The following is an 11,174-nucleotide window of genomic DNA, read 5'->3' as shown; positions in this document are numbered from 1 at the left end:
AAACTGTCTGTAATTCAATGCTATACATGTTTTTTTAGTATGGCTGACAAACGGTTTTAATCCAGTGGATATTAATCGGTTTCAAAGCCATTCTGGAAATGTTTTTTGTTCACAAAATTTTCCTTATATCTCTGAATTACCCGGACCATGCAAAATTGGGTCAGCTGAATTTGATTTTCCGATTGTGTAGATAATTTCTTCATCCTATCTCAATATTTACTACTACCTAAAAAAGTTTCAAACTTAAAAAAAAATCAAAATTGAGATAGGATGAGGAAACACCAAGGAAACTGTGTACACAATCGGCAACTTAAATTCAGCTGACCGCAAAATTGACCTGTCTGTCAATGCAACGCGCTACTCGCGCTACAAGCTGACCGGCACATACGAGCGTAGTGACACGTCAACAAAGCAAAGGGGGGTATAAAAGGTGTGTCGCTTTCTTCCAACATTTAGTCTTATCCGGTTGTTGTTTGTTAAACAGGTAAGAAACAATCTGACAATGCCCATATTATCCTGTTGTGACGTCATAAATTTCGGGAAAGGGAAAGAAGAACACCATCTCTTTTCAGAGATTTTCTTTCCCCCTTTCCTTCTCCTATCCCGGATTTTATGGCGTCACAACGGGACGATATGGGCTTTGTCAACAATCTTTGGCATTGCTAATAATACTTAATAAATTTTGTTTACAATATTTTGGGTGGAGTAAAATTTACAAATTAAGTTAGAAAACAAAACTTTTTAAAATGAATCTACATTTTGCGATCGTTGGATGTTCAAGCTTTTGAATTTTCCTCCCCCCAATATTTTATCCCAGGGGTAAATTTACTTAGAGTATAAGGGGGTGTTGAGAAAATAACACATTTTGGTTGTGTACTGTTGAAAATTTACCAGTTTTTCTTTCAAATAATAGTTTTTAATCATGGCTTAAATGTTTGGGGATGCCTAAGGCACTCTCAAAGTAGGGATAATCACTAATATATTCTTTTTCATTTCCTCCTCTCCTTCCTCCCTCCCCTTTAAGATAGATTAATTTTTATACTATTCATAAGTTTAAGAAGAGAGGAATATTTTTCTGAAAAAAATACTTTTCCTATGACTTTTTAGCCTGCTATTATTATAAAAATTGGTGTCTTTTTGCATAACTTTGGTGTACAATATAAAATTTGGAGGAAATTATGTTATATACAAAAAAAGCACTTCATTTTGAATATAAAATCATACATTTGACTTATTAAATCATTTTTAAAATGAAATAGTAAATTAAAAAATATGGTGTACCTATTTTTTCCTTTTTTTTGTCAATCTACCATTTTAAAGTCAGCAAGGATATAAGACAATGGAAACTAGACAATTCTTACTCTAAATCTTTATTACAGATTCTGCTATTTGTAGTGTAAAGTATTAAGAGAAAAATAAAGTTTTTCTTTGTATTCCAATGATGGCTAATGCATGTTGTATTGTTTTCCAGGTAATCCGTGAAGAAGACCCGCCACCATGCCTGGCCATATCAAGCTCAGCAAGTCAGGTCAGCCTGATCCTGACCCCAGTGAATTCTTGGTCCCGACCATTGAGATGAAGAGGGCTGATCAGCAGAAGCCCTACGATCCTGCCAAGTCAGTGTGGATCCCCGATCCCAAGACTGGAGGCTACAGGGAGGGTCTGCTTGAGTCTGGTGATCTTGATGATCCTGCCTCTAAGTGTGTTGTTGGTGTTGCCCATGAGAAGTTCACCCATAAGGGCGCTGATGTTGGTAAGGTCAATCCTCCCAAGTTTGAGAAGTGCGAGGACATGGTCAACTTGACCTTCTTGAATGATGCTTCTGTCTTCTGGAATCTGAAGACTCGCTACCAGGCTAAGATGATCCATACTTACTCTGGTCTTTTCGTGGTTGTTGTCAACCCTTACAAGCGTTACCCTCTGTACACTCATAGAGTCTCCAAGATCTATCTTGGCAAGAGACGTAATGAAGTCCCACCACATCTGTGGGCCATTGCTGAGACTGCCTACAGAGGCATGTTGGGCAACAAGAAAAATCAAGCTATGCTGATTACTGGTGAGTCTGGTGCTGGCAAGACTGAAAACACCAAGAAGGTCATCACCTATCTGGCCATGGTCGCCACTTCATCTGGCAAGAAGTCTGAGAAGAAAGTCTCTCTTGAAGACCAGATTGTTGCCACCAATCCTATTCTGGAATCTTATGGTAATGCCAAGACATCTAGAAATGACAACTCCTCCCGTTTTGGTAAGTTCATCCGTATTCACTTTACCTCCTCTGGTAAGCTGGCTGGTTGTGATATTGTGTCTTATCTGCTTGAAAAGTCCCGTATCACTGAGCAACAGGAAGTTGAGAGATCTTACCATATCTTCTATCAACTTTTGCAGCCTTATGGTGATGGCATTGGAGAAGGTTTGAAGACCAAGTGTCACCTCAGTGATGACATTTATGACTACATCTATGTTTCCCAGGGTAAGACTAAGGTTGAGTCTATTGATGATAATGAAGAGCTTGAGTACACTGAGGATGCCTTCAATGTGCTTGGTTTCTCTCCTGAGGAAAAGTACCATTGCTACATGCTTACTGCTGGTGTCATGACTTTTGGTGGTATTGAATTTACCACCAAGGGTCGTGATGACCAGGCTGAGTGCCAGTCATGTGGTCCTGATACATTCCCAGGAAAAGCTGGTGCTCTCTGTGGTGTTGATGCTGTCCAGATGATTAAGGCTTTCTGCAAGCCAAGAATCAAGGTTGGTACTGAGTGGGTCACCAAAGCCCAGAGCTGTGAGCAAGCCACTAATGCTGTTGGTGGTATTGCTAGAGCTATCTTTGATAGAGTCTTCAAGTGGCTGATTGAAAAGTGTAATGACACTCTAATTGACCCTACACTGAAGAAATCCAACTTCTGTGCTGTGCTGGACATTGCTGGTTTTGAGATTTTTGAGTACAATGGCTTTGAACAGATTTCAATCAACTTTGTCAATGAAAAGCTTCAGCAATTTTTCAATCACCACATGTTTGTGGTTGAGCAGGAAACCTATGTTGGAGAAGGTATTGACTGGGAAATGGTTGATTTTGGTCTTGACTTACAAGCTGCCATTGTTATGTTTGAGAAGCCCATGGGTATTTGGGCTATCCTTGAAGAAGAGTCTCTCTTCCCCAAAGCTACTGATAAGTCCTTTGAAGAGAAGTTAAAAGCATCCCTTGGGAAGCTTCCTGTCTTTTTGAAACCCCAATCCAAAACTGACACCCGTGCCCACTTTGCAATCTCTCATTATGCTGGTATTGTGTCTTACAATGTTACTGGATGGCTTGAAAAGAATAAGGATCCTGTCAATGACACTGTTGTTGAAGTTTTCAAGTCAACTTCTACTATTGAATTGCTTGTTCATTTGTGGAGAGAACATCCTGGTCAACCTGAGCAGACTCCTAAGGAAGAAGGCAAGAAAAAGAAGAAGGGTGGTGGTGGTAAGACTGTATCATCTGTCTACCTGCTGTCACTTACTGATCTGATGAATACACTTTATGCTTGTGAGCCCCACTTTGTACGTTGTCTAGTACCCAATACTCACAAGAAGCCTGGTGATGTTGAACCTCCACTTATCATGCATCAGCTGACTTGTAATGGTGTGCTTGAAGGTATCAGAATCTGTATGAGAGGTTTTCCCAACAGAATGCCTTATTCTGACTACAAAATGAGATACTGGATTCTAGGCGAGAAGGAGATCAATAGCTCCAGTGACAACAAAGTTGCAGTTTATGCTCTTATGGACAAAATTGAGTTTAGCAGAGAGTTCTATCGTCTTGGACATACTCTTGTTTTCTTTAGAGCTGGTGCTCTTGGTAAGCTTGAGGAGTACAGAGATGTAATTGTCAACAAGCTTATAAGAAAGATTCAAGGTCAATGCAGAAAGTTGATCAGGTACAAAGATTTTGCAAAGAGGAGAGATCAGAGAGAACTTCTTGTGGTTTGCCAGAGGCAATACAGAAAATACATGTCAATGAGAGAATGGGGTTGGTTCATTATCATCCAGAAGACTCGTCCTTTGATTGGTATGCCTAACCCAGAAGAGGAGCTTAGACTTCTTGAAGAGAAAGCTAATGCTACCTATGGCAAGTACAAGGAGGCACTGGATGTCACTAAGTTACTTGAAGGTCAGAATGAAGGTACCAAAGCAGATATTAAAGCTTTGTCTAAACAGCTTGAGGAAGAACAGGGTAATATCAGCATATACACAGACAGACAGGCAAAAGCAAATGCACTGAAAGCTGAAACTGAGGTTGAGCTTGCTCAGCAACAAACTGTTCTTTCTGATGAGGAGGCATCAAGAATTGAGTTAACTGCTGAAGTAAAACAACATTCAGGTACCATTGGTGTTGTAAAGAAGGATATTGAAGACCTCGAACTGGCAATTTCCAAGGTTGAGCAAGAAAAGGCCAATAGAGATCATACTATCAGAACTTTAAATGATGAAATTGCTGAACAGGATGAGGTTATCAACAAGCTTAACAAGGAAAAGAAACATGTTGCTGAAAGCCAAGCTAAGTCTAATGAGGACTTAGTTGTTGCTGAAGAGAAGGTAACACATCTTACTTCGATCAAATCTAAGCTTGAAGAAACACTTGATGAACTTGAAGGAGCCTTGGATAAAGAAAAGAGAGCTAGGGGTAAGCTGGAGAAGGATAGACGTAAAGTTGAGGGAGATCTGAAGCTAACCCAAGATATGGTGGGAGAGCTTGAGAGAAGCAAGCGAGAGGTTGAAAATAACATTGCCAAGAAGGAGAAGGATATTTCTCAACTTGCTAGCAAGCTTGATGATGAACAATCTCTGGTTGCTAAGCTTCAAAAGAATATCAAGGAGCTTCAGGGACGTGTTGAGGAGTTAGAAGAAGAACTTGAAGCTGAGCGTCAAGCAAGAGCTAAGGCTGAAAGACAAAGATCTGACTTGGCAAGAGAAATTGAGCAGCTTGGTGAGCGCCTTAATGAAGCTGGAGGTGCCACTCATGCCCAGATTGAGCTGAATAAGAAAAGAGAGTCTGAAGTTAACAAGCTTAGAAAGGACATTGAGGAAGTCAACATTCAGCATGAGTCAGTTCTCAGGTACAGTTTCAAATAGCTTTATTAAAATTTATTTTTTGACTTAATAACTTTACTTTGGTTTTTATGTTTATGCCTTTGTCTTTTCCAAACATTGGTATTATCCTCTTAGAAATTTGTTTTTTAATTTTGAAAATTTGAGTACACCCCCCCCCTAGATATACCACACTTTTCTGGGATCTTGCTGAGTCAAGTATCAACTGTTGGGAATATCAAAGGATGACTCCATGCAAAATTTGAGCCGGATCCGGCCAAAACCGGCCGTGAATTTTATGAAAAACCGGTTTTTTCCGGTTTTTAGGGGGTATCTGTAAATCGATTCAGCTGGAGCAAAACCGGTTAGAGGTACAAAAAATTTTACTTCACATGAAATTTAGCCAATGCAATTGCGTACAAAAATGTACTTCATCATCAACTTGATTGGACAACTCTTTCCCCTCCTAAATGTCCATTAAAATCTCGGAAACGGCAAAAATCGCCAAAAATCACGCCTTCGGCGGCAAATAACGGCTAAACGGTCAGCCGGAGGCGAATGAAACATAAATAAAGAAATGTTTGCCTCAAAAAGTTGTTCAACATCAAAGAGATGCTTGAAGTCTCTAAAACGACTCCTTCCCCTCCTTTAAGGGGAAAAACTGAAAAAACGTGATTTTCAAAAGTATGCACACTTTGTGGGTGTGGGGGGCACTGAACCCGTCACCCCAGGGTCACCAAATATAAAGTCTAGGCGGCCCACAATGCTGAATTTTCACCAAGTGAAAGTTTTGTGTCATTATCTCTTATGAGAAAAAAGTTATTAATTAATTAAAATTTCAAATTGTGATTTTTTGATGGATTTCTTTGATGAAATGACAGGCCGGTCAATTTTTAGGCCATTTTTTGCGGTTTTTGGGCCGTCACGCCCAAATGGTTTGAGATAATATCATGGGACCTTTTGCCCAACCTAAGTCTGGTTATTTGTGAGGTCTAGGGAAAAAAACAGACTTACGCAAAAGATTATAATTATAATCTTTACACAGAAAAATGGCACGAGGTGAGGGTTTGAGGGGGCAAAATGAGCCGACCAACGATTTTTGACGGCACGCAGCAACGTCGTGCTTCATCCAATCCGGGATTTTTTTTTTCTTAGACCTTACAAATAACCAGGCTTAGGTCAGGCAAAAGGTCCCATGAGATTATCTCAAACCGTTTGGTTGTGGCGGGCCGAAAACAGCAAAAAATGGCCTAAAAATTGACCAGCCTGTCATTTCATCAAAGAAATCCATCAAAAAATCACAATTTGAAATTTTAATTAATTAATAACTTTTTTCTCATAAGAGATAATGACACAAGACTTTCACTTGGTGAAAATTCAGCATTGTGGGCCGCCTAGACTTTATATTTGGTGACCCTGGGGTGACGGGTTCAGTGCCCCCCACACCCACGAAGTGGGCATACTTTTGAAAATCACGTTTTTTCAGTTTTTCCCCTTAAAGGAGGGGAAGGAGTCGTTTTAGAGACTTCAAGCATCTCTTTGATGTTGAACAACTTTTTGAGGCAAACATTTCTTTATTTATGTTTTATTCGCCTCCGGCTGACCGTTTAGCCGTTATTTGCCGCCGAAGTCGTGATTTTTGGCGATTTTTGCCGTTTCCGAGGTTTTAATGGACATTTAGGAGGGGAAAGAGTTGTCCAATCAAGTTGATGATGAAGTACATTTTTGTACGCAATTGCATTGGCTAAATTTCATGTGAAGTAAAATTTTTTGTACCTCTAACCGGTTTTGCTCCAGCTGAATCGATTTACAGATACCCCCTAAAAACCGGAAAAAACCGGTTTTTCATAAAATTCACGGCCGGTTTTGGCCGGATCCGGCTCAAATTTTGCATGGAGTCATCCTTTGATATTCCCAACAGTTGATACTTGACTCAGCAAGATCCCAGAAAAGTGTGGTATATCTACCCCCCCCCCCCCCCCCCCCCGACAAAGAACTATGAACTCTGGCCGCAGCGCTTGGCTCCCTAGCCTACCTAGCCGCAGCGCTAGGCTCCCTAGCCTAAAACCTAACCTAAAATAGTTGATCGTCGTTGTCAGGAGGGGGAGGGGGGGGTTGGTACTCAAATTTTCAAAATACAAAAAAAAATTTCTAAGAGGATAATGCCCAAACATCTACTCTGTACAAGCTAAATTATTCGATTATGAACAATTACTTTATTTTTTTAGCAACCTGAAGAGAAAACACCAGGATGCTATTCAGGAGATGACTGAACAGATTGAACAACTCCAGAAGATGAAATCTAAGATTGAGAAGGACAAGACTCACATTCTCAATGAGATTGCTGATGCAAGAGCTGCTACTGATGAAGTAATGAGAGCCCAATCATCTGCTGATAAGTCAAACAGAAACCTTCAAGCAACTCTTACAGATCTTGCTAAGAAGATGGCTGAGGCCAATCTTACCCTTGGTGACTTTGAGGCAGTCAAGAGGAAGATTGCTGCTGAGAATGCTGATTTGCTCAGAGTTGTTGGTGACTTAGATACCAACCTTAATATGCTTCTTAAGGCTAAGGCTGCTATGGCTGCCAACCTGCATGAAGTTAAGGCTAATGCTGACAATGAATCAAGAGAAAGATCCCTTCTCCTTGGAAAATTCCGCAATCTTGAGCATGAGGTAGATGGTGCAAAGGAGGCTCTTGAAGAAGAAGCTGCTTCTAGAGATAATGTCAACAGACAAGTTGCTAAGGCACAGGCAGATGCTAACCTCTGGAGAGCTAAGTATGAAACTGATGCTGTTGCTAAAGCTGAGGAGTTAGAAATGACCAAGATGAAGTTGGTTGCAAGACTAACTGAAGCTGAGGGAACTATCTACAACCAGAATGCTAAGCTAGCTCAGATTGAAAAGTCCAAGGCTAAGCTTCAGAATGAGATGGATAATATGCTTTCAAACTTGGATGCTGCCCAGGTCATGAATGCTGCTATGGAAAGAAAGGCCAAGCAGTTTGACAAAACTATTGGAGAATGGAAGCAAAAGGTTGACTCCCTAACCTTTGATCTAGATTGCTCTCAGAAGGAGACTAGAAATATTTCCTCAGATCTTTTTAAGATCAAATCTGCTTATGAGGAAACTGTTCTTCAACTGGATGAGGTTAGACGTGAAAACAAGACCCTGTCTAATGAGATTAAGGATATTATGGATCAGATTAGTGAGGGTGGACACTCCATCCATGAAATTGACAAAATTCGTAAGCGTCTTGAGGCTGAAAAGCTAGAACTCCAGGCTGCGCTTGAAGAGGCTGAAGCAACCCTTGAACAGGAGGAGAATAAGGTGCTCAGACACCAGCTAGAGCTCACTCAGGTCAGACAGGAAGTTGAGAGAAGACTGGCTGAGAAGGATGAGGAGTACATGGCTATCAAGAAAAATCAGACCAAGGCCCTGGAAGCTCTTCAGGGAGCACTTGAAACTGAATCCAAGGGCAAGGCTGAAGCACTCAGAATGAAGAAGAAGCTTGAATCTGATGTTTCTGACCTTGAGCTGGCTCTTGAGCATGCCAATGCTGGAGCTCTTGAAACTCAAGGATCTCTCAAGAAATACCAAATGCAGGTTAGAGATGCTCAAATGAAGGTTGATGAAGAAAGCCATCTTAAATCTGTTGCCCAAGACAACAAGGTTAATGCAGAGAGAAAGACCGCAGCTATCCAGAATGCACTTGAAGAAGGCAGAACTCTTCTGGAGCAGGCTGATCGTGGCAGAAGAACTCTTGAACAGGAGCTTGCTGATAGCAACGAAACCCTGGCTGATCTATCAAACCAGAACCAAGCTATCACTGCTGCTAAGAGGAAACTTGAAAGTGAGCTGAATACCCTCAGTGTAAGTAGATTCTTTGATATTGATATCTAATAATGATTAACAGCAAAACAATTATTTTTAACTTCTGACACTTAAGTTACCAGAAGTAATTAAACATTTCTTTTTAGATAGAATATTGATCAGTATAGAATTACTTAGTTATTGCACCATCTTTTTAAACTATTTTCATAAAATGTTGTTTACAGCTGGCTAATATCCTCTCCCCTCCTAAAGTCCTGGCCAATAAATGATGACTAAAGTAGCAACATAGATTTACAACAAATTTCCTTATGTCATAACATCCATGTATAATTTATCCATTAATTTATTGCATAGCTTTTTCCTAAATACTTAAGACAATTTATTCTTTTAATTGATATAAGACATTCATAAAATGTTAAAATTTTAGGTTGATTTGGATGAAATTGCAACAGAGGCCAAGCTGTCTGAAGAGAAGGCTGCTCGTGCTATGATTGATGCTGCTCGTCTTGCCGATGAACTCCGCGCTGAACAGGATATGGCCATGGTCCTTGAGAAGGACCGCAAGCTGCTTGAGGCCCAGTGCAAGGATGCCCAGGCACGTGCTGATGAAGCTGAAACCAATGCCCTGAAGGGTGGCCGCAAGGCTATGATCAAGATGGAGAGCAGAATCCGTGAGCTTGAGTCTGAGCTTGATGCTGAGAACAGGAGACATGCTGATGCCACCAAGAATCTGCGCAAGACTGAGAGAAGAATCAAGGAGCTCACTTTTGCTGCTGATGAGGACAAGAAGAACCACGAGCGCATGCAGGGACTGATTGACCAGCTCCAGGGCAAGGTCAAATCCTACAAGAAGCAGATTGAGGAGGCGGAAGAGATTGCTGCTCTGAACCTGGCCAAGTTCAGGAAGGTTGCTGGTGCCCTTGGCGAGGCAGAGGTAGTTGCTGACGAGAATGAGCAGGTGTATGCTCGCATGAAGGCAAGAGCAAGATCTTCCTCCATGGGACCAATGTAAATAACATCCTTGTCTAAAGCTGTTCGAAGAGAAATTTTGTGATAATGTACATATATTTTCTGAATATCACAAAATTTCTTTTCACAATTGATCAAATAATGTTATAGTACTTAGTGTGTATGTTAAAATTCCTACTTAAAAATAAACCTGCATGACAAATTTGTTTTTTTTCTTCTTAAAACAAGGATAACAACATTCATAAAAGCGAAGCTCTGAAACAGTATGACAAACGGACATTAACACTTGTATAGTTTTATACCTGAATTATCAGAATATAAATGTATAAGAGCAGAAGCAAAATTGTAAGTAAATTTGTTGCAAAACTACATATATACATAATACTACTTAAGGACATATTTACATTTTGAGGATTTATTGAAATCTTAACCTTCAGACAAAAAAAACTTACTACTTTATGTAATGACTAGCGAATACGCCCCTAGAGGCCTCTAGGGACACGTAACATTGTTTCTTTTCAATCTATTTTGAAATCAGCTATTTACCAAAAATATTTTTTGCAAAAATGTCCGCAGGACGGTGTTTTTTATTTTTATTAATTTTTGTCGATTTTTCTGGGGAGGGTGGTGGTACCCTCCCCCAAAATAGTTATAAACCTTCCCGGGACCCATGAGAAGCTACCCTGAGTGTTAAGGAGAACACGATCGGTTAAGTGTTTAGCGAGATACTTCGTTACAAACAGACATCCTGTTACTTTATTAGAAGGATGGTATCACCATCGAATTTGTTGGGCTTCGCTATGTGGATATTGGCATCCTTGTTAAAGTTAACAACCCAAGGTGATAACATAAGCCCATTTTTGTAGGTTATATAAGGGCTCTGTAAGTCCCATCAATAAATGGCCAACCAATCCTTTGATTGCACAACCTTGGCTGGAAGTCCTAACTAAACCTACATTAGGCCATTACATTCGCTCTAATAAACTTGTCACGCATGTGACAAAGCAACAGTGTGCAGCATAGCTGGCCATCAAACAGACAATAGATATTATAGTAGTTCTAGATAATCAAACTTTAATAATAATACGAGAGATGACATTTTTCCCGATATTTTTTTTCCCCGAAAGCTAACTTTATCCTAAAAAATTAAGCATTAAAAAAATACTTTTTAACCAATAAAACGCCGGATTGTTCCTATTGATCGATTTTGAGAGTATATATCTAGATTACATCTATTCCCAAGAATAATAGAATAACCAACAAGGATGATAACATCCATAAAAGCGAAGCTCTGAAACTAA

The 11,174-nt window shown here is 40.0% G+C and overlaps 1 protein-coding gene across 1 annotated transcript; it reads left to right on the top strand.

Annotated features, from left to right (window-relative positions):
- The first annotated feature begins 373 nt into the window (after positions 1 to 373).
- On the top strand, positions 374 to 10,075 carry LOC145325931 (myosin-3-like). Its single transcript, XM_080168952.1, has 4 exons — positions 374 to 484; positions 1,472 to 5,099; positions 7,299 to 8,943; positions 9,332 to 10,075. The coding sequence occupies exons 2-4, from the start codon at positions 1,498 to 1,500 to the stop codon at positions 9,914 to 9,916; spliced, it is 5,832 nt and encodes a 1,943-aa protein (XP_080025078.1). The 5' UTR covers positions 374 to 484; positions 1,472 to 1,497; the 3' UTR covers positions 9,917 to 10,075.
- Positions 10,076 to 11,174: the final 1,099 nt, after the last annotated feature.

This window comes from Acartia tonsa, chromosome 8, assembly GCF_053477335.1.
Source record: "Acartia tonsa isolate MP-2025a chromosome 8, ASM5347733v1, whole genome shotgun sequence".
NCBI lineage: Eukaryota > Metazoa > Arthropoda > Copepoda > Calanoida > Acartiidae > Acartia > Acartia tonsa.
The sequence above is the reverse complement of the archived record's forward strand: the minus strand, read 5'-3'. Positions and strand labels throughout refer to the sequence as shown.

What these genes read in the sequence shown, in the direction of transcription:
- LOC145325931 (XM_080168952.1), top strand. Translation starts at nt 1,498, where the DNA reads ATGCCTGGCCATATCAAGCTCAGCAAGTCAGGTCAGCCTGATCCTGAC. An exon ending in CAGCATGAGTCAGTTCTCAG is followed by an intron (nt 5,100 to 7,298) that starts GTACAGTTTCAA and finishes TTATTTTTTTAG; the next exon opens with CAACCTGAAGAGAAAACACC. An exon ending in GTGAGCTGAATACCCTCAGT is followed by an intron (nt 8,944 to 9,331) that starts GTAAGTAGATTC and finishes TTAAAATTTTAG; the next exon opens with GTTGATTTGGATGAAATTGC.